The sequence below is a fragment of the Drosophila miranda genome, chromosome 4 (assembly GCF_003369915.1).
Source record: "Drosophila miranda strain MSH22 chromosome 4, D.miranda_PacBio2.1, whole genome shotgun sequence".
NCBI lineage: Eukaryota > Metazoa > Arthropoda > Insecta > Diptera > Drosophilidae > Drosophila > Drosophila miranda.
In genome coordinates, this window is record NC_046677.1 from 6,907,065 (window position 1) to 6,934,451 (window position 27,387).

The 27,387-nt window shown below is 45.1% G+C and overlaps 3 protein-coding genes across 3 annotated transcripts; 2 read left to right on the forward strand and 1 right to left on the reverse strand.

The window, feature by feature from the left end:
* Positions 1-283: 283 nt before the first annotated feature.
* Positions 284-1,650, reverse strand: LOC108161411 (E3 ubiquitin-protein ligase NRDP1). The gene is made up of 2 exons (XM_017295663.2): positions 1,532-1,650; positions 284-1,470 (listed from the first exon to the last, which is right to left on the reverse strand). The coding sequence occupies exon 2, from the start codon at positions 1,449-1,451 to the stop codon at positions 468-470; it is 984 nt and encodes a 327-aa protein (XP_017151152.1). The 5' UTR covers positions 1,452-1,470; positions 1,532-1,650; the 3' UTR covers positions 284-467.
* A 5,770-nt stretch (positions 1,651-7,420) lies between these two features.
* On the forward strand, positions 7,421-9,578 carry LOC108164305 (cysteine and histidine-rich protein 1-like). Its single transcript, XM_017299954.2, has 2 exons — positions 7,421-8,861; positions 8,932-9,578. Exon 1 carries the CDS (start codon positions 7,543-7,545, stop codon positions 8,698-8,700), a length of 1,158 nt encoding a protein of 385 aa, XP_017155443.1. The 5' UTR covers positions 7,421-7,542; the 3' UTR covers positions 8,701-8,861; positions 8,932-9,578.
* Positions 9,579-16,087: 6,509 nt separating this feature from the next.
* On the forward strand, positions 16,088-16,751 carry LOC108161645 (protein nemuri). Its single transcript, XM_017295947.2, has one exon. The coding sequence runs from the start codon at positions 16,146-16,148 to the stop codon at positions 16,650-16,652; it is 507 nt and encodes a 168-aa protein (XP_017151436.1). The 5' UTR covers positions 16,088-16,145; the 3' UTR covers positions 16,653-16,751.
* Positions 16,752-27,387: the final 10,636 nt, after the last annotated feature.

Sequence of the window (27,387 nt, forward strand, 5' to 3'; positions counted from 1 at the left end):
TAGATAATGACCATATCTATCAGACTGCTGAATCTGGATCAGATCGGATCATTTTTATACCCAAAAGGAACAAATCAATTTGCACTGGCTACGCAGCGCCCGACGTCACGCTCAGACTGATTTTCTGTCTCTCTCGCACGCACTCTTTGTCATGTCGTTTAATATTAGCGGCGTCTGCCGGAGGAGAGCCATACTGACTTAGTATCGGGTATAACTTTAGAGTTGCGGTGTCCGCAGCAACTCACAACGTTCCCCCTCGTTTTTGTAACAAAGAATGGCTCCGTCTGTTTGATTTAAATGTACTCAAAAATTTGACCGGTGTGGTTCTATGGTTTTGCTTACTGAATGTGTATGGTGTAAGAATCGTAAATTGGCTCCAAAGCAACGATATTCAAATAGAAACAAAATGAAATTTTGAATTGGAATACGATGGAGCAAACACCCCTGCCACCTGTATTATGTTCCTCTTAGAGGTGCACGCTGTCAAGGGGCGCCTGCTCCACGCCATCAACGAATATCATTGTTATGCCCAATAATGGTCGCAAGTTTTCGGGCATATGGTAGTTGTCGGGTCCAAAGATACACAGACACAGCCTGCCCGATGAGAGGGGCCTAATCAGTCTACTGACAAAGTGCGTCATTTGAGTTTGGTTGGCGCGACGGCGCTGGAGGGTGGCCATGGCGGAGGGCCAGCGCTCCTCGTGGCAATGCTCCACCATCGTGTTGAGCAAGTGCATTGGACAGCCGCTGGCTCGCAGGCTGTTTCTGACCAAAAAGTGCATGTCGTTGTCCGGCGTGGAGACCACACTACCCCAGTTGCTCACCCGTGCCGTGGGCAGGCCGGCGCACCAGTGGGACACCGCGTAGCCGTCGAGCTGGCTCCCAACGTTGCGCATAACGGGACTGGTTGAGCGCAGTGCTGCCAAGTAGTACTGAAGCAACTCCAGCTCGCGTATCTGGACCCCGATTCGTATCTCGTGATCCACCTGGGTGCGCTTGAGCACTGATATCTCCTTCGCCTGGTCCTGCACAATCTTCCGCAGCTCGATGATACAGTTGTGATCGGGCAGCTCGTCCTTGGGCACCATCATAAGGCAGATCTTGCACTCGACTATGGCCTTGGGATTGAACTGGCAGATAAGCAGGTGGGCGCGGAAGTCGTCCAGCGCCATTATCAAAGGGCAGTCGTTCTCCGAGAAGGGGCACCTGATCTGGAGGCGTCCGAGCATGTTGCGCATGAGCCGCGAGGCCGGCGCTAGGTGGCTCGGCAACAGTTCGGACCGGTCCACGGGGCACTGTTTCTTTAGCACCATCCACTTCTCGATACAGACCTTGCAGAAGGCGTGCTCACAGTGAAGCGATTGCACAGGCGTCTCGAGCACATCGGTACATATCGGACAAATCAACTCCTCGTCGACATGGCCGATAATGTAGTTAATATCGAACCCCATGCCTGATTGGATATTGCTCCTGCATGAAGGAAGAGCGTTGGATTTATTTGGCAAGGGCTCGAGCAAATGTTTGAACTTACCCCAGAAAATGTTTTAGATATGAATGATTTGACGAGGTTTTTCAAACTGTGATTTTTTTGATACCCAAATAGTGTGAACTGTTGATTTTTAAATAGAAAAACCAACTCTCCAACGGTTGCTTATCAAATGATTTGAAATGTTTACTCCGATCTGATCTCATCTGTAGTACAAACAGCATTCATTGCGCTTCCCTTCAATTTAGCCCCCCTTCAATTTCAGTTCAAGCGCAACTGAAACCGACTAAACAACAAACAGTAAACAAAGAGCTATCATATCCATCCGATTCCACTCCTGTTCCCTTTCAGGCAGTGGGGGGATAGTTTCTTGAGGTACTTGCATATACACAGTGTGGTCGTAAGCCCTTTAAATATTTATAGTCCAGTCCCAACAGCTGCGGAAGTATGCAAATTGGAAAACTTATGGTACAACAAGCTAGAACGATGCCAAGCCCACGTCCACTTGGGCAAAACAAATTTCTGAAACTTTATTTATCAAGTGAAATTTTAACAAATTAACTGCAAATGCAGAGACATGGGCAAACAAATAAACTCTCCGTCTCCATCTCCATCTCCGCCTCCGCCTCCATCTTCAGCTCAACAATGACCAAATTCTGAACAAACACTCATCAGACATACACAAGCATGATTGTGACAACATATTGCCATGTTAAAATATTTACACTATATCAACCTACTATCGTATATCGTAAACCGTCTACATATGCACTATATAAATAGGAGAGGGAGTGAGATGGTGTGGTGTGGTGCGGCAGACAATGGGTGACTGGAGATTCGGTTTTAAATTTCATATGGTTCTGCCATCCGTTTTGATATTAAATTTCATGTTTTCCTTTGCATGGCATTTTCCTATTGTCTGCATTTTTGCACTTGTGTGACAACTAGCTCTAGCTGTAACTCTCTCATTCCTGTCAAACGTTGGCTTATACAGAGTTCTTTGAATTGTAATTTTGTCCCTGTATGCATTGAAAGTGACCAGAGCTTCCAGCTTCTGGCTGCTTATCTCCAAATGCAGCTGTCAGGCGAAACTAGCTTTCTAGTCAGGTTTTGCATCCAGGCAAAAGTTATTTTAGCTTCAATAAATATTTCAGGGCTATGTAAACTTCATAAATATATTGCCCAAGGTGCCTTGAAGCTGTATCGAATAAATCAAATTTGTGATTTTTACATGGCCATCACGAGAAGAGTATGAGTAGATATTCCCTATCTCGCTACCAATTAATTTTCATCACTTTCATTTCAGCAGAAATACCTAAGATTATTTCGTGGTTAAGTCCATCTGTGACCACTAACCTTTGGCCATAACGAATATCAATAGTATTTCATACCCATTTCCGAACTGATGAAGCGCACTAGAAATTTATCAACAATTTTCATTTGACTTGGCTTCGCTTCGATAAAATGGAAATCCACAAGAGCGACAATCGAACAGAACCACTGAAGCAGGCTAATTTAATAAGTTAAGCCACAGCCACAATTTCTCGCCTTTGAACGTTACAACAACAATATTTTTCCAATTGAACTAACGAATATTTAATGAAAATCAACACTTCCGCTTTGCTGAGCGCAGTTGAACATACTTGTACGCACACACACACACACACACACACACACACAGACACACAGACAGTCAACTAATAACGGTAGCATCGTATTACATAACGAGCTCCAAATGCTCACCGCAGAATGTATGTATATTTGCATATATATTTGGTGTTCTTCTCATCGTTGTCATTTCATCGCAGGAGTCGTACGTGCCACATTCGCCTCAAGTTGTCTGCACTCTGGCAGAGCCAGTGCTCACTGGATATCCCATTTCGTTGATAGTCATCCAAGGGATGGCTTGGCGACAGGTCTGATATCTTCAAAACAGTTGAGCAATTTGAAGTATCACTAATCACTTTCTTTCTTTTGGTATCAATGGGAGATGGGAAAAATATAGAAAGAAAGAGAGGAACCACGACCGCTAGCTATGTTCTAAGTGAGGCTCAATTTATTTCTGGAAATGGTAGCCCGGGCAGGAATGTCTATTTTATCATCGTGTCAACTTGTTGTACTGACATGACGGTCCATTTCCTAGAGCAACAAGCAAATTGTCATCCGTGGTCCGTGCTTCGTGCCACCCGCAAAAAGATACAAAAAATTACCATGAATTACTGTAATTCCACTTGTGCTGCGACTGGAATGCTGCCGGCTGGCCCTAAGCCATGGTCATTACATGGAAATGGGACATGTCAGTGGACATCGTCACTGAGAGAGAGCGAGCTGGCCAGGCCAGGCCAGGACATGTGTGCATGTTGGTCCGATCTCTGGCCAAGCGGTCACGTTCGCACTGTATGACCGGAACGTGCAATTTTTCTGTGGCACATGCGTCGAGGCGGGAGGCGGTAGGCGGGAGGCCAGCAAAAGGAACGCAATAAGCACAAGTTTTATGCAATAAAATTAGCCCACTCTCACACACACACGCACTGAGGAAGGACACGCAGGATGCTTCAGTTGCTGATAAGATAATTTTATTTGGATGTTATTGCATAAAGTCATGTGAGCGGCGGAAATGAGTTGAACTAACGGAAAGCGACTACGTGCCTCTCAGATCCGGCCGATGGAGGCAAAGGACGAGTCCCTTGGAGTCGAGCCGCAGTTGGATTTTAATAAGATAATTGGCTTGTTTGTAAATTGATGATTTTAAAGCTGAAGTTAAAGGTCGTCAGGGATCGATCGCAATGGCCGGACCCCGCCATCATCCACATTGTACACTCCGCTAATTATGTTCTGCGTCTCTTCATTTCAATGCTCCAAAGTGTGCCAAAGTACACAAACAGAAGCATCAAGCAGTTGTTTTGAAGTGACCTGCTGACCCTGCAACCCCAGGCACCTGCCATCATCGTAACCATCGCCATCATCGTGTCAGCCCCCCCTCCCCAAAAAAGAACCGCACACAAATTAGGCAGAAAACCCAGATTCTGCTGTGACTTGGCGCTGGCTTTATTGTCCGCTCAAGCGACACTAAATCGCTTGTACGAGTATGCCAACGGCAATGGCCTTTGTGAAGCATTCGATACTTTCTTGCCATTGGGGAGGGTCAGCAACATGATGGGGCTTGTATGTTTTCCAGTTTCACACTTAAAGAAAGGCGTCCGACAGAAAGCACTGTCCACAATGGAAAAACCTAGAAATCTCCTCATTTGAATACCGCTTTATTCTGAAGTCAAATGATATTGCATACCAAATAGGGTATTAGAGCTTCGTTCTCAGGGCATCACATGTTTTTGTGGTGAACGTTTTGCTGGAATTTAACAACTGACCGCACACACAAAAATATTTTTGCCACACCCGAGGCGACAACAAACCCACAACGATGGCAGAGGAACAACAGTCGAGGGAAGGCCTCAAGTGCCGCAAGAGCACTTAATACTAATTAGCTTTGCGCCTACGCCGTGACCTACGACCTGCCCTGGCAAGCGGGTGGCATTTCCGGCTACAGAGCCGCTTCCTGTGGCATGGATAGAGGGGGGGCCTCTGCCTTGGCGGCATTGGCAATCTGTGCCGCGCTTAAGTGGCCGCAACACGCAGCAACATGAAAAGTCTGGGGCAAGGGTGGGTCAACAGCTTTGGGGCGTCATTTTTATGAGCTAATTAAGTTGTTAGACCTGATGAAAAACTCATTTCGGCGGAGGTCCATATCTAATTTGCATTAATTACGAGCTGGCGACAACAGGCCAATAAATGACGAATAAATGAGCAACACACTGCCTTACTTTTGGTTTTTGTCAAATGTCAAAAGTCAAAAGGCCAAAGGCCACATTGCTGGACAATTAATAATCCTCAGCCTTTTGCTGCCTCTCCGTTTTGCCACCCAAATAATTGGCTGGCAATTTGCATTTATTGGCAGCTACAAAAAAAAAAACAAACATAGAAAATAAAATAAGAGGGGCAACTTTCTGCCGCAAAGACTTGCAAGAATGTTTGTGCAACACTTTCAACACTTTCCATGTTGCATAGAATGTTGTCGTTCGTCTTGCCTAGTGCAAATTTGCACATAGTTTATAATTTGCTTAGCAACTTGGGGCTGGTCCTGCCTCTGGTCCTGGTCCAGAGAAATAGCAATTGAAATGAGAGCGCACAACTTTTTAATGGCCACCGGCTCGAGGAAGTTGCACAAGACGTTCCAAAGATGGGTTGGCCAGGCCGAAAACTTTTCGAATTATGAATGAATGGCTAAGCACTTTTTATGGGCGTTGCACTGGAAGAACGACGACATCAATTCCTCGCCGTTTTCTAAAGGGCACAACGCTCTGCCCGTCGTCTTAATCGGAAAAGTTTTCAATTTCGGAAAGATGTAAAGGGTTATCCTTCCCCCTTACCTAAATGGCGTTTAGAGATTTCCATACGTACGGCCTATTTTATTTCAAGTAGAAGGTGGATGTTGTAAAATCAACTTTAAAATAGTTTCAATTCACATTTGGCGACTGATTCAGTTTTTCATTTATTGGTCCAAAATCCAGTTAATGGAAATCAAAATCCATCTGAAACCAGAGTTGATTTCCTAATCACAACAATCAGCTAAAAAAATAGCAATCTGGAATCGGGACAATTAAATGCTCCCTGGGGTGCCATCGGCACATGGACACTTTGATGTATAGCCATCAAAATTGTTGGCTGTCCCCTGGGGTGCGGTCCATCTACAACGCCCACTCACGCCCACAATAAATGCCAATTTGTTATTTTTGCTCTTTTTTCACGGAAATTCCAACCGAGTTTTGGCGAGTTTGGACAAACAAATTGAACAATGATTAATCATTATTGAGATGACATAATTATTTCGCCAGCCAGCAATCAAGTTTGAGCAGTGGCTGTTAATGAAATCGTTGACAGAAAAGAAATTCTCTCAGCTATACTCAACTCGTAATGATTGTGTAATGAATGTGCTGGCCAAAAGTTTCGCCCGACCAAGTTTGAGGAGCGGATCGGATCGGAGCCGAACAAAAGTGTTACCTTATTGAGCTGCTCAGCGCGGACTCTGGTGTCGCTGTCGTGATAAATTATGTTAATAACGTTGAGTAGGCAACTTGGCTGAAAGTTGAAAGCTACAAAAGTTTTTGCCAGCATCACAGCAGCCAGAACAGCCAGAACAGCCAGAGCGGGCTCATGGCTCATCCCTTGTCAAGAATCAGGCCACGTCCCAGAGCCGCACTTGCTATGCTGCCGCCCCGTTTCGACCATTTTTCGACCATAATATTGTGTGCATATCATATTGAGTGGGTCGCCCTAAGTAGTTGGCCACACTTTCTGGCCAGCAAACTCGCATACTTTATTAATTCACTTAGCAAAGTGTAATCCTATCACGTCAATAAGATTATGGTTTTCAGAATCTTTAATATTTTTCCTCTTGCCAGCCAGCCAGCCAGCCAGCCAGGGCACCCATCTCCATATCCGTCTCCGTCTCCACCCCATCGTCCATTGGCACTTGTTGTTGCTGTTTATGGAAATCAGAACCCTCAACTTGGCTTTGGCTTTCGCAGTTGGCGTCATGCATAACAATGACTTACTTTTCCGAGGCATCGTCCTGCTCCTGGAGGAGCGTCGCTTTTTAATATGTGAGGAGCGCTCATTTTTATTTAACTAGATTGTGTTGTGGTGGTTTTTGTTGGTGTTTTGGCTCTGGCAGCTTGCTTTTATGATTATTAAAATGTTACATATGTTTTGCCAGGTCTCCTAGTTCCTGAGCCCAGCTTTATTTTGGCAGATTCAATTGATTTTTAACAGTGGTAATTTCCAATAGAATTGTCAATAGATTCTATACAGTTTCTTTAGATTCATTCCTACATAATTCGATTAATCTACAAGGGGGGTATACAAAGCAAAACTCTACGTCTGTATAGCCTTTCGATTCCAGTCAAGGCCAAATGATCGAAACAACATTCTCCGATATTTTAATATAACGCTACCATTCGCGGTCGACAACTATCTCGGGACTCGGCCTTGCAAGAATCATGGAACTTTCTGAAACTTCTGGGGAGGAGGATGCGGAGGATGCGGAGGATGCGGGCTCATCAAAATCGTCGTCTGGAGGGGGCTGTGCGAATCTTTGCGAATGTACGGATGAACGTTGCTGCCTTTGCCGCCTGCTCGATAAAGGCGACTACGACGACATCGCGAATGTGCCCTTCTTTGGTGTTATCCCGACAGACGTGGAGGGCAGCCCTCTTCTGGATGCAACAATTCTCCAGGAATTTCACTGCACTCGCTGTGGCACGATCCCAGTCGGTCGGATCTATCAGTGCCACAAAGGCCACCTCATCTGTGAAGGCTGCCATCACGTGCAGGTGCTGGACAAGATGCTATTCCAAGCGCTTGGCACCTGTCCGAAGTGCAGTGCCAGGATGTACCGTCACGCGCCCAACCGGAACATCATCGCTGAGCGAATCCTATCCCAGATGAAAATGGCCTGCGAGTATTGCGGGGCCAAGATGGTGCGTGGCGCCCTCCGATCGCATTTCCGTAGCGAGTGCCAAGGGCGCCTGGTGTGCTGCAAGTACAAGCGCATTGGATGCCCCTGGTACGGTCCAGCCTCAGAGATCGCTGCACATGATGAGACGTGTGAGTGGCCAGGGAAAACGGGGGCCGAGTTGATGGAGTTTCTCCGTCCAATACAGGCCGAACGAGATGCAAGGCTACATATACTCGCCAAGATCAAGGATTCGCTGTTGCTATCAGAATTGACCGTGCGCCTGTTGCACGTCCTTCCTCAAGGACCTATTCGCAAGTTTCCACACAACGAGTTCGTCTTGGTGAATGAGTTCCAAACACACTTCCTGAAATGGTCGCTGCTCCTCATGTGGCAGACGCCAGCTGCCGACGATGATCATCCGCAGCCCATGGGCTCGCTCCACTTCCGATTAAAAATCGATCGGCCGGAGAACTGGTCTTCCAAACTGGTGTTTACCTATGCTCTGGTCCACGGCAGCCACTCCGAGGTAGCCTTTCTGCCGAACATCTGCGACCGTATCGAGTTCTCCAGCAACCAGTTGCTGGGACCGCCAGTTATGATCTATCGCCACACCATGTCGCATTGCAAGAAGCTTCTGATCGACCGGGGAATCTACGCTCGTCTCCTGATCACCCGTCACGATTATAGGCTGCCATTGTGAAATTTAATGATGTCTTAATATTTATCCATCCAACCACATCCCGAACAAGTATAATGGAAACAGCACTAGTCTGTACAATCATCATGAGATATCCCACAGTTAAATTTTATTTTTAAATTGTTAAAATACCCTATCATTCGAATCGCTACTCTACTGTTCATGTATGTATTACTCTAAGATCTAAGAAAGAATTAGTTAATATTCAATACATCTATTCCACATATTCTTTAGCTGGAGCAGAGCTTCAATCATTCTGATTGAGGTAAACACTTATACTTATTTTATAAGTACAGCTTGCAGCGCTCCCAGAGAGGAAGAAACATAATCGCACAGGAGATCTGCCCGTTCCGTTCCCGTCCTTGGAGCACTTCGAATTGGTCACATTGCCGGGCTGTTTACAGTGAAGCATCGTTAAGACAACAATGCGAGTGCATGCCGGAGAAACCAAAAGCAATTACGCAGTCTTGTTGACCAGAAACGACTAGAAAAACAGAAAAGCAGCCGAACCAGGATGGATTGGGGGAGATGAGATGGGAGCGGGATAGAGAGGAAAAACATGTACATGTCCGGTGCAATAAACATTCATTACGAATGGGCCAAAGTGCCACAAACAGAGAAGGATACGTATACGGACAGCCAGCTTGCTGAAAAGAAAGCGACCGTATAGTTGGGCTTGCCTTAGTTTTTATGGCACAGCTGCCACTGGCAAGCAGACAGCCAGGAAATCAAAGCAGGACACAGGACACACACACAGGGGCGTGGGAGTCCTGCAAGAAAAGACATGTAGCAGAGGAATACTTTGCTCCGGAATTGAACAATAAAATAAATGATATTTGCCCAAGTAGCCGGTCTTCGCTTTTAAATTCAATAAAATTTTATGAAAATGCTGCGATTAAGTTGTATATACCCTGGCACATATGTGTGAAAGGATCAGAGGGAAGCTGGCAGCAAAAAAAAAGGTCAAGGCATGTCGAAATGAGATTGACTTTTACGACAGCGGTCCGAGATCGAAGCGTGCCGTGGAACAAAAAACTATACAATCAGTGCCTCAAGTGCAACAGCTGCTGCAACAATCCAAGCAATCCAAGAAAAACGCCAGCCAGCCATTTATTTATTTTCGACCAAACAGCCTTCCAAACCGTTCACCACGAAAAAGCAGCTCATTTCAATTCCCCAGCAAAAACGAGATAAATAATTCCTGCGGAACAATGCTTCTTTATATAAATGGAAGCATTTCATTTTGATTTCTCTTTTGAAAACAAAACTATTTGCTCACGTTCCCAAATTGGGAAAAGTTCAATTTTTTAATTACTAGAAATATCTTTAACATTTATCTGCCGCAATGGTTTTTTGGAATGCCTGTTTCATAGATTTGTGTCCATTATTTGATACAAGGATGAACTTTATTTGATATCTACTAAATTAAGTTACGTTCCTCTTCGATGGGATTCTTTTTTCGGCGAAAACAAATTGTTTCTGTTTTCCAGAATAATATTTCAGTCGTTTCTTTTGCACTTATTTCCGTATTCAAGTGTGCGTTTTCTTCATTTGAAATTTTAATTAAAAATACTTTTATTTATCGTATTTATTTGTATTTTTCCACCTCAGTTCTCCCGGGTTTTCCCTCGCTCGCTTGGTTTTTTGTTGAGTTTTTTTTTTGCCGCTTCGAAACGCGTGTGACAAATGCGTGGCCATAACTTTCTGCAGTGGCATGTGTGACATTTATTACAACATTTTTAAGGTGCTGCCTGCTGGCAGGACAGCAGGAGTGGCAGAAGTGGCAGGGGAGTGCTCGCTAATAAATTAGCTACCATTTCAAGCGCAGAGAAAATTGGCATTGTAGCCCACATATGCTGGGTGTCTGAAAGGATGCGGCTGATGCCAAATAAATCATACTTCTCACAAATAATGTGGCATTGCTTTGGACATTCATTAAATGTGCTGCACCGCAAAACCCACTAGCTAGAGGTGGCAATTCAATTTTAATTAAATTTCCAGTAGCCACAAGAACTAGGAAATGCTTGGCATTCGGGATTTATTTGATATAATAAATGAAGATGTTGAGCCAAATGGATGTATTTAATATTCTGATAATTGTAACCCACTGCAGCTTTGATGGCAAGTATTTTAATTGGGTTTCCGCCTCAAAGGTGTAATAAAAGGATATACAATGCTACGTACATACATATGCACTTTTAATCCTCTAAAAATAATTGAATAGTATCCATTTCTAGCTTGAAGCTGGTCTGATGCTTACATCATTAACTCACATTTACTTTGACCTACTAGCACGCTGGTTGTAGGAGCTGCCGCCTTTTAAATTACTCAGGGTATATATGTATACGTTGAAATTAAAGCTTGTGGCCCATAAGCGTTTTGCAAGCAATTAGAAGGGCAACCAACACATAAACAGGAACAAAACAGCACACAGATACATACATACGTATGTGTGTTTCAGAGGAGAGCATCATATGCTCCTCAGTATCGCATCCGGTATAGACCGAGCATCCCAAATGATGCTACAACACACTCCACATAAAATGGCCCGCAGCGTAAATTACGCGTATAAAATGAACATTAGATTCATATTTTAATGTGTGGGTGAGGGCTGTACAGACACCCTCATTCGCACACAGTCGCACATTACTCACACACATAAGAGAACATAAATAAAAGCAGGGAATTCCACACAGAGACTCCCTTCTCTTGCTCTCTCTTAGCGAATGCCAACGCCAGAGACGCTGAAAAAAGGTTATGCCAAATAACCTGCAGCTATGACAAACACAAATACAAACAGACACACACACAGCTGAGTGTCCTTGCGCGCGTGTGTGTGTGTGTGTGCGTGCGTACTTATTTCCATTACAAATGAGCTTATTATGCGCTCAAGTCACAAAGTCATTGCGACTTAAAAGGATTTGCATGTGATTAGCAGCCCGAAATGTAAGCAAAAGAAAGTCCTGTGCCAAAAGACAAAAACAACCAGAGGCAATAAATAGGAAGGAAGTCGACTAGTTGATACCACTTATCCGACTTATCCAACAGTTGCAAGTCTCCGCAAAATAAAATATACTTAAACTGAAATTATTATAGCATACATATTCCATGAAGGGGCCTTTTTTGGAAATGTATCGATACGTTTTAGAAAATAGCTTATGGATTAAATATTTGTATACTTGTATTTTGATATAAGCGGAGATTGTGTGGATCAAGGAAGATTTTCCATATATTTCTGTCTCGAATTTGAGCCCATACTCCAAGCAATCATCAGGTAGGTACTATATACCCTACAAGAGGAGGGTGCAAAGAATAAAAGCCAAAGACGATTTGTAAGTACTTCCCAAGGAACCACGTGCGTACGAGGGTGTGCGTACAAGTGAGTGTATTTATGGTTGTGTTTGTAAAATTGCCGAGAGCCGAAAAGAGGGCAGCATAAAAACAATGAACACATCATAATCATAATTCTTGTAGGCTAATTTCGGGGGCAAGTGAGTGACTGGCGAAATGTGGTGCATAATTTGGTTAGCTCTTTATTCTCGAATGCATTAAATGGGAAACAGACGGCTTGGGCGCAGGCTCTAGCTGGGATCTGGCCTTGGCCCAAGCTACGGGAATGGGAATAGACATTCAAATCGATAGACTCGACACTGACAGCAGGCAGAAGCAGAGAGGCCAGTGGAGGCCAGAGGAAGAGGAGGGCAGAAACTGGCACCAAGGATGAGGCTAAGGCTGAAGCAGTGTCTTTGCGCTTCGATTACCTTGCATAATGGGCGACGTCTTCTTTTGCATAAGCGCTGAAAATTTGCACAAAAGAAGAGGGCAAATAGAAAAGCACTTATTCGTTTTAGCAGCAACTGCTGAAGTGGCAGTGGGAGAACGAGGAGGCGAAGGCGAAGGCGACTGTCAAGGCTATGTAATTGAAGCTGACTTGAAAGTGTTGCTTAAGCCAAAGCAACGAGGGTAAAAGTGGGAGAAGAGAGTTGGCCCGGACGAGGCAAATATCGATTATCTGACGGGAGAAAAGGCTTCGGCTGAATAAAATATGCATTACTTTTTGGCCATGTTTTCAATCAAATTCTGCATTACTCTTCGAGGCTTAAGCCGTCCGAGCAGCTACAAAAATGCTTTCTAAATAGATATTGCATACGAAAATGTCGGTATGTGTTTATCTACGGAATTATAATGACGTCAAATGGAAGCAATGACTTGCACTCGGGATGCCCACTCTCGCAGCCCCCCAGGAGGACTAGCAAACAAGTCAAGAGTGAAAGACCAAGGAAATGCAGAGAAACGAATTATGCCAGACAGAGCATGAATGGCCCGAAAGAGCGACTGGATCTGGATCGGATCTGGGGCCATTGAAATAGAACTTGGCACAAAAGGCTAGACCTGAAGTTTAGCTAAAAGCCAGATAAATAAATAAATAAACATACAATAAGAGGACGAGTGCGACTATAGGAAAAAAGGAGATTTGTTGGAGAAAATGGTTGTGCATAAAATAAAATAAATCTCAATTCAAATAGAGGTGAACGGCAGACAACAATGAGCAATGATGAGGCAGAAGAACGCATAAGTGGGTTCCCAGTGCAGGACTTCATTTGCGAGCACTTGGCCAAGTTTAAGCATCACACACACATACACATATGCTGCTTTTCGGCTTAGACTTGGAGAGTTGTTAGCTTTAAAACTTGCTAAAAATATCAGATACAGACAGACAGACAGAGAGAGAGAGTGAAGGACCTGAAATTAAGGATGTATGGCACGTGTTCTGAGCCCGCTGGCTATTAAGCGACACTCCAGAGAGAGGCAGGAGAGGCAGGGACTGGGATAAGATTGAGAGAGCGAGTAAACTGTGCATAAAACTCAATCAAGTCGAGACAACAGCCAGCACACATCAATGGCCTTTACATACCCGAGTGTTCGCCATCTTGCTTGCCTGCCATTGTCCCTGCAGGCATGTCAGGCTCTAATGCAAACCCTGACACGCTCACAGCCGTCCCTAAGCCTCCCCTCCGCCCAACTGCACCTCACCGGCTGCTTATAAAACGGGAAGCACCGTGTAAGACAATGGCCCAAGCCAGAAACCATTGTTTTGGCAACAAGGCAACACAAAAAAAAACCCTGCTGCTTTCTCTCTCTCTCTCTCCATATCCGGCATAACCGGGTGAAAGTCAAATAACTTAAGCAAATGTGCGAGGGCCCAAAGAGTGTGGTCCCGCCCGGGCCAACTGTCAGAGCATGGCCCGAAGCAAGTGTCGTCCCTCGTTGCAAGCGACTTAGTCTGGGATCTAGGAATGGGATTCGAATCCGGACTGGGACTGAGACTGAGACCCTGCGCTCGCTTTTGCTCATTTCTTTTAGATCCTATTGCGGAATGAATCGAAATGCATGTATTTATTAATTTCCTCCCTCAGATAGGCACACATCAAATAATTCTCGGAATTACCCGAACCTAACAAGCCATAGTCATCCCTCGACCTGGCCATAGACAAGAAGGACTTTGAATATGGCAACCACGGGAGGGACTTCTTTGGAATTTGGAATTTTGGAATGCTTCTGATTTATTGCACAGCTGCTGGTCACTCTCAAAGGGGTTCAAAGGGGCGAAAAATAAGCACGAGGTGCCATTCCCACTGCAACATTCCTCGTATGCTGTGTAAATTGGAACGGAATAGAAGCAACCTTCAACTTTCAATTTCCACCGCCTTTCCATGACAATGAAACTGCTGGAGAATCGTCTAAATAGTGGATGAGGACAATGCAGCTCATCTGAGCAGGAGGAGGAGAGGGTGTCCAGTCCAATCCCACCCAGTGGGGCAAACGAGCTCCCCTTTGCCGACTGCAGTGGCAAATCCTTTGTTCACATACTAAGCGCTTTTTAATTAGTTTTGCAAGTACTGTCATTCAGGAACCCTGCAAATCAGAACCAAGGGTCTACCAATAAATTCCGGAACATTGCCCTGCTTGAACTCATGAAACCCAACTGATTCCTGTCGCCTGAAGCACATAAAAACGTTTATTCTTGAATCTCCAAGCCTTCATTTAAAGCTTAGCTGATTTTTCAGTTAAAGGAGCGCAGCTGCTAGTTTCGGCCAAATAATAAACCCTTGTAAATCAATTCAACGAATGCTGGCCACGTGATTTCCACCCGCACGTGCTGCACCTCCTCCTCCTCCTCATTCAGCAACATCTGCCGAAGCAGAAATTATTGGCAAAGCGTTTAAGCGCAATAAATATGTTTGATTGCTGGCAAGTTGCCCAAAAGATATATAAAGATAAATATATACATGCTGGGGACTGGGGCATGGGCCGAGCGAAGAGCAGAAATCGCTGGCTTAAAGCCTCCTGCGATCACAGCCGAATCCTGGCAGAGCGCGAATTTGTAATTCATTTAAACGCGCTAGTAAATCGCTGCAAGCTGTTTGCTCTGCAATTTTTAATAGTCGCTGATTGTACTGTACGTACAATACACTGAGACAAATTCGGTTGAAAAATATAAACCATGGCTTCTTCCATGGTCTTCCAAGGTCTGAGAATTTTCCTATGATAAAGTGCATATGCTAAGAAAGTTATTCCTTGGGAATATTCGCTAGTAAACTTAAAACTTATTCATTTATATTTTTGTCAGTGCTCTTTGCGGAGTCGCTCTATGCGCTGCCCCGGAAACTTCACGGATGGGATCCTAGCTGAATTACCAACACAGCCAGTGGGCCACGGGCCACGGGCCAGGGCCACGGGCCAGGGCCACGGACAACGTTCGAGTAAATCAAACAACGAAAGCGCAACTAAAACGCTTTTGTGCACAATTCGATTATTTACGTTTATTCTTTTTAAATGATATTTCCTTTCCCCGTCTGGCCAACGGGTTAGCGGGTTAGCGCAAAACGGAGACTTGAGACGGGGCGAGGCGAAGGAGAAACCAATTATTTGCGGACGGAGCCGGAACATGAGGCGGTGGAGGAGCAGCAGAAGCTGTAGCAGGAGCTGTAGCAGGAGCTGGAGCAAAACTGCCAGAGGGCAAGCAATTTGTAAGGAAATGAAGCGTAAGCAGAGAGGAAACGGAAAATATGCTGCAGTTGAAAGGCAGAGCCAGGGCCAGGGCCAGAGCCAGAGCCACAGCCAGAGCGGCAAACAAAAGATCAAATTAATGGCATCACAGTATCGAGACATCGATGCGGGGCTGAAACATCAAACACAGCTGAGCAGCCAGGAGAGTGGGTGGAGTGGGTAGAGTGGGTAGAGCGGCTGGCTAATGAGGAGAAAGGTGCTGTTGCAATGAGCAAACATTTGAACAGATGCATAGGAAATGTTCTTCATTTCAAAAGGTGACGATGATGGTACATAGAATGCAGAAATTAAGAGAGTATAAAACCCACCAGGCGGCTCATCGAAAGCATCACAACCACTTCCGGAGTTCCACAAGCAACAATTTGTAGACTCTCAGCATGTCAGCCAAGTACGCCCTAATCTTTGCCCTCGCGGCACTCTGTTGCCTGGTGGTCACCACAGAGGCAGCGGCCCAGCGTAGCCGGGTGCTCAGCGCTCGTCGCGGCTCCGAGCTGGTCGAGAGGACCGACGACAAGGAGGAGACCGAGGTGGCAGCACAGGAGCAGAAGCAAGAGCAGGAAGAGCAGCAGCAGCCTGAGGATGGTAACCAGCTGGAAGGCCGCAGCGAAGACGATGTCGCCCAGGCTGAGAACAAGCTGGAAACCACCGACAAGGAAAAGGACACTATTGTGCGCCCCAACAAGGACGACGCCCGTGCCCGGCGCATTGTTCGTGCCGGCCGCCGTCGTGGTGGACGTCGCGGTGGTCGCCGTGGTGGTCGTCGCGGTGGACGCCGTGGTGGTCGTCGCGGTGGACGCAGGCGCGGTGGTCGTCGTGGCTCTCGTGCTGGAGGCCGCCGCCGCAAGTCCGTGAAGAGGCGTTCCGGCAAGGGCAACCGAGGATAAGGACTTCCGTCCGAAGCCTACAAATGCTCCGACACGATCTGGATTTTTCATTAATGACATGCCGATATACCAAAGAATAAATATATAATTTCAAATGAAGTCCCTGATCCTGATATCCTTTAGGCCTAACTGCAATCTCTGCAATCTGAAGATCACACTTTGGATCACCGTACATCGATCTAATCCATAATTACAATCATTTTAAGTATTTAACGCGACCCAATTGTACTTTAAAGACCTTTGGCATCACTCCCAAAAACTTTTCAACGGCCCCAAAAAACAGCAAAATGACAAGAAGGAGGAGGAAAATGTCATGCCTGTTTCACATTCTTTGTCCCATTCAGGCCCCTTGGTTTCACAGTGGAGCAGGCGACGTGACATGTGACAAGAAGTTGCCGCGGCAGCATTGCTGCAACAGCTGCTGTCGCATGCTGCCTCTTCCTTTGGACTGTGCCACAGCTCCGAAAATGATGAATGTGCCAATGTTCCTGGGTCTCGGGGTCTCGGGGTCTCGTAACCTCGGAGCCTCGGCCAGCCTGTCCCATACTACACTTTGCCAAACTTCTTGGGCACTGAGCTGTAGTCGAGGCAAAAGTTTTGTGGCATTCAAGTTTTGTAACCATTTTGGATTTTTAGACAGCATTTGGTGCAACATGAGGAATACTCTCCGACTGCAACAACTCCGTGCTGAGCAACTGAGCAACAGAGCAGCAGAGCAGCAGAGTTTGTTGTAGTGTAGATGGCCCTAAATGTTAAATGAGTTTGTCAGGCGGCACACATTAAGCCGCAAATAGTTTGTGGCCTGCAGGAAATTAAACCCATGTGCATGAAGAAGCCCCAGCAGCAGCCACGTCAGTCACACGAAACATTTCGATGTGAATTTTCCATTGTCCAGCCGATGCTGGAGCAGTGTTACAGGGGAACCCCAATCATAATCAGCTTTGAAGTGAATTCATTGGATCATTGGCCTTCTCTTAGCGTTTCATTACGCCGAGCAGTGTGCAGTGTGCAGTGTGCAGTGAGAGTTTTGTAATTTCCTATTCATCTGAAACATGTGTCTGCAATGCATCGGCATTCCGGCAGCGGCACTGGGACTGAGAGGGGGGACAAAAACTCTGTCCCGCCCTTTGTCTGCGTTTATTCAACAAACAATAGATGGCCATTGTTTGGCTTTTAGCAGTAACAAAAGCCAAAAGAGCCAAACAATTTAGATAGGACAATAAGCCAAGAGGAAATTAAATTGGCGGCTCCAGCTTACACATTTATCTCGTCCTCGAAGGCACCCCCGGAGGAAGGCTATTCGAAATTAAATTAGATTGAATTATCAAATGCATGGCGGCATAATTATTACTCATATTTATAATCTTCTTACGGCACATCAAATGGGAACAATAGATATTTAAGCAGCAGCTGAATAAATTGTCTGGGTAGTCTTACGGAGCCATCTGTGATGTCTTTGGCATACCTTTAGTACACATCCATACAAAACTTTGGTTCGGGCTTCAAGATTTTATAAAAATATGAGGCTGCCACGAAAGGGGAACATGGAAAAATATTCAATAACTTCTGTGCCCGATTCAGTTTCTTGTACCGAACTTAATGCAATTCCTCGGAACAAGATGAAAAATAAAAATCTGTTATTCAGATTGAGTTGCCTTGCCACATTTAACATGCCACAAAGAATAACCTCCAAGCCTTCGAAAACGCATATTTGCAGTTTTCTTTTGCCTTTTTCTTTTTTTTGTTTTGTTAATATACTCGAATTTTTTTCTTTTTCGAGCCGATTTTTTACTTTTGCGGACAACAACAACAGCAACGACTGAACAAATATTCGTATAAGAGAGGCAGAAAGAAAGAAAAATGGAAAAATCACACGACGATTTTCAATTGAGCGGCGGAAATGTAACGGAAATAAATTTACATAAATACAATATGGTGCGTGCTTGTTGGCGCCATTTTATTTGCACAATATATATGTGCATATGGATGTGAATGTATGTATGTGCATATGTGCGCAGAGGGGCTGAACATATTTGCACAGAAGTGCGTATTGATTTGTGGCATATGCAGCATGTGGACTGTTTTCCTCTCTTCGTTTCAGGGAAACAAAAATGCTTCGATTTTAAAATGTTCCTTTGGCCGTGCTCTGTCTTGCCTTTGGTCCTTCGTGCCCACTTTACTTAATGCCAGCAAATATTTCCACCATTTCGTGACCAAATTTCAGGGTGCACTATCTCGTGGATAAAAATGCGAGCAGTGCACACACCTGCCTATCTTTTGTGGAGGAGCTTAGCTGACACTCGATTGGGGGCGCCATGGCGTTGGGAATTTTCGCATGCGGCCTGCACTATTTGCATAAAATAAAAGATGAGGAACAGTCCCAGTCCCTGTCCCTGTCCCTGTCCTGGCTGAGCTAAAGCGAGCGGCTTCGCCAAGTTCTTACCAGCAAAAAGGTCCTAAATGTATTTCCTATAAAAGCCAAGCAAAAACACAGCGACCCCCCACAGAGAGGGCGAGCAAATACACAGCGTCAACGACGATGGCGATGCTGATAAAGACAACACATACTGGAAACGGGGAAGAGGAGGCCAGCAAGAAGCAAGACCGGGAACGTGGCCGCTGTCGCCATTTTGTAGCACTTGCAACTTATATGCATATGTGGTCGAAGAGCCAAGCCAGCCCAAGGAGAGCCAGAAAAGGAACAAACCGAAGACGGTTGGTGGTCTGCAGCAACGTGCACTGAAATTACATTTTCCGTGCACGAATATTCCCCACAACCGCCTGCACGAAAATGCGCCAAGATTTTTTTCGCTGCTACATCGTTGTTTTTCCTCGAACAGGAATGGCGTGCAGGCGATGGAAGATTTTTCCCTTGTTTCCTTCAGAATCGACTTCGTATCACAGTGGGCTAAAATAAATCTATATGCAGGCAAACATGAATTCATATTCTTTAGAATACCACGTATTTTATAAGATCATATGTCAAATGGAAATTAAAACGAATGGAAAAATACTACTGATATCACATTCTTCATGTCATTAAACGGAATAATTGACTTTAATCGTATACAATTTTGATGGTTTTGCGACCTCCAAGTTTTGGGGAAACCTTTTTTGCCAACCCTCTTCGGACCCACTGTGGACTGTTAGTTAAAATGGCAAAGAAATCGGTTTTACTGCTCGTACGTTTGGCATATTTTACAAATGCATTTGACATAAATTTTAAAGGGCTTAAGTGCCGAAGCCGAATCTGAAGCCCTTGCAGGCGGCAGGCCCTGTGCCACTCTGCTCATGATAAGAAGATGCCTGCACCGCCATGTGGCGAGTGGCAAAGCGGTACAGCCGTACAGCGGCAGCGTGGGTAGAGGGGAGGCCCTTAAATCTTTGTTGGGTGAGGACATAAAATAGAGCAATTACAGCAAAGATCATAAATTATGCAAAGCCCGGCAACAAGTGTGCGATAAGCCCAGAAACGGGGGCTGTGAGCCAGAGGCGGAGCAGGACTTGAGAGCTGAAGAAAGGATGCGATGAAGTGGGTTTGTCTGACAATCATCACTCACGGGCGGAGCTCGGGACACATCGCGGATTGAAATAATACGGAGAGTGTCTTCAACTCCGGCATCCGTTTGCCATCTCTACATATGCGCCGGGCAGGGCAGAGCGAGCTCGACACTCTAAGTACTCGTACTGAGTGCATGTCGTTTATCAACTGTCAGTGAAATGCATTTCAACAATGCGAGTGCGCTGCTACCCTGCTTCCCTCCCGCCCAACCTCTCAGGCACTTCTCGCCAGTCCCGTCAGTGCCGCCATTCCCGCCAGTGGCAGTGGCAGTGACATGCAAATCGGGTTTTCTTCCTGTCAAGGCATTAAGTGTGTGCGATTTTCTTTCAACAAGACAATTTAAAAGAAAAAATTCATGCTCGACAGCTTGCCAATGCGTGTGCGGCTCACTGAAAGGAGCCACGCTCGGAAGGAGCTCGGAAGGATGTGGAGATGGAGGGCATCGCAATTGCAGTTATGAATAAATACAGATAGGAACTTGATTCTTCCCCTCCGCACTTTCAGGCTTGCCGCAAAAGTGGCACCGTTGGCCACACACCCGCACACCCCCACCGCCTCCACACTTCTTCTAGGCCCGCTCGGCCTCGCCACCCCCACGCCTTTAACCGCATTTCGCCCACCCTTTGGCGTGTGGTGGGGCGTGCTATCGCTGGATTTGCATGCCTGCACAAGCCATAAATGTCAATTGGTATGGCAAACGGAAGGCACAGGGCACGGGGCTTAGGGCGGGGTGCGAGACCGTAAATGGCGAGGAAATGAAAGGCGGCACACATCTGGTGTCATAATTATAGATGGATATCGCTTCACTTAAACGGTAAGGAGATCCACTCAAACAACTACTCATGGATGTGGGAATAAAATGCTTTCTAGCGAGGAATCGTTACGATAAATTTTATTGTGATATTTGATATGGAAAATTAGGCATCTTTGGGATAGAAAATCTTCTTGTATACATCTATGCAGCTATCTACATCTATCTATGTATATATCTATGGCCCGATTTAAGACTATATTACATACTTAAGCGGCACTGGGAGCATCTATGATGGCAAAGAAATCGTTGATTTCTACGATTTTGGATATCCCATTGCCCCACTCTATGAAATGTAAATTTGTGTTCTCCTTCTCACCGAAGAAGCACCTTCTTGGGCTCACACACAAAGTGAGGCAGTGGCAGTGGCTGTGGCAGGGGCAGGGGCAGGGGCAGGGGCAGGGGCATGAACTGATTTAAATGCTAAAGTGAACGATTATCATTTCGATTTTGTATAAATAGCACATGAATAATTCATTGGCACTTACTTATGCGCCATCAAAGTGACTTAGGGGTGGCTACTGCTGCTGTGGATGTCCCTCCCATCTCCATCGCCACCCCAACCGATATGACAATATGATGGAGAGCTGGCTTATTGGTTCTAAGTCGGAGATACAATATTTGTCGCCGACATTAACACCAGTAGTCGTTTAGATATCATAGTTTGATAAAGTCAACTTTTCGAATTAAAGTAATTTCCTGTTGTTCAACTTTTCCCCACATACTCTCTACCACTACTCGAAACAGACGGCGATGGGTAGGAAAAGTTGTCACAATTGTTATTTCACAGACATACACAGAGAGTGGAGTAGAGTGAGTGGAGTTGTCGAGGAGGAGAGAGGCAGATAAACACAAATTACTGTCGATTTCATTTCACGCCTTGAGCATGAAAACTTTACTCTGTCTCTGCCGCACTCGGAGCACTTCACGCAAAATCTGCGCCATTGTCAACGACATCTCTCCTCCAATCGGAGTTGGAGCTGGAGCCGCTCCGAAGTCGGAGTCTGCGGTATCCTTGTCCTGAAATTCGATAAGGCGACAGACACGACAGCGCTAAAACCTGGAAGCAATTTGTGCATAAACGTTCACGACGATAAAATTTGCAGTTTTGTTTATTTTCCTGACAGTCGGAAGACAGGAAAGGGGCGCCCTAAGCATTGAAAAGCTTTGAAATCTTGTTTTTGGTTTGTTCAAGGATGTTTTTGATTTGGTTCTGTCTGCCATACATTCCGGACAGCTGATGCTCGTATCTTTTGGTACTTGAAGCATTGAAGTGTTATTTAAAGCTTCATATAAAAGATCCCGTTAACTTCATATTCGTGGAGTTTCTTTAATTTAGCGGAACATTAGGCTAAAATTAGTTGGACGATTAGATCCCAGATTTAAAGCCTGCTGCATATAAACTGGTGTACAAGTATCCCCTATAATCACTTTGCTTTTATACCGAAACAATCATTAGCCCAAGCTGGCTCTGGCTCTGACTCTGGCTCTGACCACACCCACCAACAACAGACCAATATCCAATACGAGGATAATGAGAAATCAATAAAGAAATACAAAAACATTGTATCGTAGATATTTTGGTCGTTTTTCCATGTGCTGGCAACGTAAATTAAATTCGAATTGAGGGCTACAATGCCGGTGGAAAATGGTTACAGTGGATACCAGGCACACCACAGCGACAGCAGCAGCAGCAGCAGGATACAACGTCAATCACAGAATAGGATCCTGCACCAGACACCCAGGCGTATACACAATCAACGAGTGGAAGTGGCAACAGGCAACAGGCACCAGGCACTAGGCGGGAAGGAGCCCGGAAAAAATTGCAACAAATCGGGGAGCTAAAACGCATTCGCTTGTCAACTGGAAATTATAATTGATGCGATATTAATACGAAAGCCATTTTACAGCCACAACATTCCCATCTGATGACGATTGATGCGCTGCAGTCGCGGAAAAAGGCTTAGGAAACGAACCCTGACTACCGCCACCCATTGGTAGTATGGTGATATCCTCCTTATTGGGATGCTGCGATGCTGGGATGCTGGGATTCTGGGATTCTGGGCTCTGACTGATGGCATGCGTCATTAATGTCAGCAATGATGTTGCTGACAAACACACACATGCCACACATCCGGCCACACCCACAACAACAGCTACAAATGGGACACAATTGTCATCAGCATTCGGGCTTTAGCTTTTTGTTGGCTGCTCATGGCTGCTCCTGCTCCTGCTGCTGCTTCGGCTGTGTCCTGCGTGCTGTGTCCTGCCCACTCTGCGGGTGCCTGGTAATTAGATGAATGTGCCATAAATCATTTTCTAAATCATTTGTTGCTGCTCCCTCACAATCGCAAACTGCTGTTGATAGCTCTGATAGTTTTATATCCGGTTGTGGCCATTTTGCAATTGAATCGCATCCACTTGATTGCTTTGACTCGGTTCACTTCCAATTAATGCTATGACATAACGTATGTAGCTATTGAGTCCAAATTTCAGTTGACAGATTGTCACAGAAGATACATACATATTTATGTGGGTATATAAAGAACAATATTGGTTAGCATATATGTATCTGATTAATTTTCATACAATTTTCGAAAGTGCTTAGTCGGGGCTTCTCAAAATAGGTTCTCCTCCCCACTCCACCTCTCTAAAAGCTGCATTCAAAATGCTCTCAGTAAATTTTTAAAAGTCCTTGCCCTTTTCAGGCCTCGCCTATTTCCATTTTGTCCCGCACTTGCTTTCTGTAAACGCTTTCAATTGTTGATATGAGCCACCCATCGCATCCAGTGTTCACTGCTCACTTCTGGGGAACAACGTTGCGGTTCCAGCATGCCACAAGCCAAGCCTCAATGGCCTTTAACAAACATGTTACTCATTATGCAAGTCACAGTCACAGGATTCGAGGGAATACATGTATATGGAGAGTGTTGGCGGCTGGCGGGGTTAGCTCTGGAGGAGGAGACGGCCCAGCATAAGGACCAGGCCCAAGCACAGGGACAGGGACAGGCACAACACTGTCGAGCACAACACAACACAAGCAAACCTACAAGTCTACAATCTAAAACGCATATTACATTGGGCCACGCCCGCAAGCAACTAACAAGGCTAACAACCGAGCAAACGGGAGAGGGTTCAGCCCACAAACAAACAAACAGGCCAAAGGGGAAAGGAGCAGGCCCCAAAGCTAGACGGCACGGTACGGGTTTAGGTACGGGTACGGGTACGGTGCGGGAAGGAGTCGGTGAGGGGCGAATCAGTAACAGCAATGGCTGTTAATTGTGTAGAACAACGAAGAAAATTGCAGGGAAAACAAAATGAACGATGCACGGGAATGTCAAAGGGACTACAACCCAAGAGCAGGGCGTTGCCGGGCGAAAGTTTAACTATAAAATACTGCGACACTTCCAGCAGATCCAGTAGATCCAGCAGATACCAAAGACTAAGCTGGCTGACCAGAGACAGAGCTAGGAAGACAAATAGTGAAAGAGACAGAGAGAGAGGTCAAGGAGTGGGGCAGTGCATGTTTATGGCAAATGCACTTTAAGTGCTAAAAGTCGACGCTCGAAGCTAATCGCATTGGCGGTGACATTAATCGGCTTACACGAGTGCATTTGAAAGGGCAACGGCGACTACTCTAAGGCGCAGCTTAAAGATGCCCCCAAATGGTCACAGATAGAACATACAACATGCATCGGTAAATTATAGCCACACTTCATGTTAATTAAGCCCCAACAAACAAGCCGGACGGGCGGCTTGGGGCTGGGCTTGGGGATTCCCTTTATGCAGATTTATGGGCGCCACCGCACCCAGAAGCCCAAACTGCTCGAACAGCAAAACTTTTGCGACATTTCGACTATTGTGTCCATCCAATGGAGACATAATTAATAGTTGCTAAAAGGTGAGATACTCCTGCAAAGGTCGCACCGCACCATGCCCCATCGCACACAACATACATACCTCTCATATATCTCACTCTCGCTCCCTGACTGGTGTATGCAAATGTGGGGAGAGTGTTTGGTGAGCTCGTTTGTCTGTTGCCTCAATGAAAAGTTGCCCAGATAACATAATTATATTTCAGTTTTAATTGTAATTTATGCCCTGGCCAAGTACATGATTTATTAGACGTATGTGGCGGACCTGCAGACCGGAATTTACTGTACTGAGATTTTAAATTATTTAACAAACATTAACTAACAGCCACCAAAAGCCATTGTTGAATTTTTAGATTTGTGGAAACTCTTAGGGTTTACAAAAATATTCAGGCAATAAAGGTAACTTTTATTGAATTCTATTTAGTTTACATAAAAAGGAAACGCGTTTAATCTGCGATTGCATTTAGTAACTCTATCGATTATTCTGATCAGTCTTTTCAAGGGCTTGACGAACAATCAAGATCAAGTGAGATATTAGAACACTTGGAACTATTGATTTCGAAACCTTTTCGATGTCTTAGGATGTGCAAATTCACAAATCGCTTCACTACTTAGTACCATTTTTGTTCTTTGCTTCATTTATTCGCTACTAATTTGTGATTGGATTGCCAGGGAGATACGCCTGAGATATGTATATATTAAGCGAGCCAATTAATAGACTTCAGCGGGAAAATATTCGCCATCTGTCAGTCACAGCACAGGCACAGAATTGTGATCCTTATTAACCTACTGGAGCATAATCGGCAAGTGGTCTGCTTAGACAGTGTCAACAAATCAATGGGAAATACAAACATGACACAAAAGCATTGAACTAATTAAATGGCGATTTGTGTCAACGATAAGGATAATAATTGCCAGGCAAACAAATCAACGGAGACCCAATGAAATTTCCTTGGACTTTCTTTTATTTTCCCCGCAGAGCCAGATGTGCGGGCGTCGTGACCTAATGATGGGGACGACTGACGGCGATAAGAACGCGAATTTGGCAGGCAGTCGGCAGGCGGTAGGAGTATATATGTGTACTCGTGTACTGGTATGTCTTCTGTACAGAAGTAAATGACACGTAAATGACGTTGAAAATATTAAACTACTCGTCGTCGCTCACTGAACCAAAAAATGACAAAAATAAAAGAAAATAACCGAAAAATTAGAAATACAAATAAAGGGGAAGGGAAACAGCACGTCGCATATTCAGCCTTCCATGGCGAGAAGGCCATGCCCAAGGCCCTTCCACTGGCCCCTCTCTTCCTCTGTGTTTGGACAAGTTATCTTCAAGATGTTTCGAGTCATTGAAACAAAGGCCAGGCCAAGTCAATCAAACAATGGGACAGTCAACATCCCATTTCTCATCTCTCCCTCCACAGGCCTTTTCAGAGCTACTACCTACAGATAAGAACAATAGATACAACAAACACATTGATATTTTGATGCCCATTGAACTGTGGGAGAAATGTCAACATTATGAGATGATGATAGGCGGGGCTAAAGAGCAAGGGAATTTGGTCAAAATATTTTACTCGGAGCCGTGGACATTCCATGCAGAAAGAGGATGCCGGTCATTCGCTCTCGTATTTCTTTTATCATCAATCTTTGCGCTTCAACACTTTGAGGGGAGGTTGGGCTGTGAGTCTTGATGAAGTTATAATATTTATTTGGTTTATTATCCCAGCTGCTTGGGGCTCCCTCGTTGTGAATGGCCCTGTTTAGAGAGCTCTTGACAGCTCATTTATTGTGTCACTCAGAGGATGAGATCTTTAATGAGAGCAGGAGGGTTATGTGCTCATAATTTGTTGATAAACTCCCTATTTATTAGCTAGAGTTTGTAGAGGGGTTCCAGTACTTTTATAGTAGAGGTTTTGCTTGCAGTACATTTGTTTCTATTTTAATCAGAGCTAGCTGATACACAGACGAGTGACTGCCACATAGGTAATTTTGTTTTCCATGCAATTTTATGAAGTAGAAAGGGGTTTTTGAAGTAGCAACAGTTTATCATGTACTACTTATGAATCATTTTCCATAGGTTAAAAGAGAAATTTCGAGCTGAAAATCTTTTTCATGGCATCGATAAGTCATGGTCCATGACAATGGACACACACATCCTTCCATAAGCTCATTTATTCCATTCAGGCAAGACTTTGGCTGTCTTGCCAGCGCACAGAAGGGTGAACATTTTTATCTGCTTTGGCAAGCAGCATCGAGCACAACAAATGCCCTGTCAGAATTTATAAAAATGTATTTCGACAAAAGTGAAAAATCATTCGCATAAGCGACACAGTCGCACAGATACACCATACCTGAGGAATCACACTCACACACTTCCACACACTCTCACACACCCCCACCATCGGCACGCACACTCTTCATTGTCAAAGCTTTGACACACGTGCAAAAAATGGCCAAAATGGCAGCCATGGCAGCTTTAACACC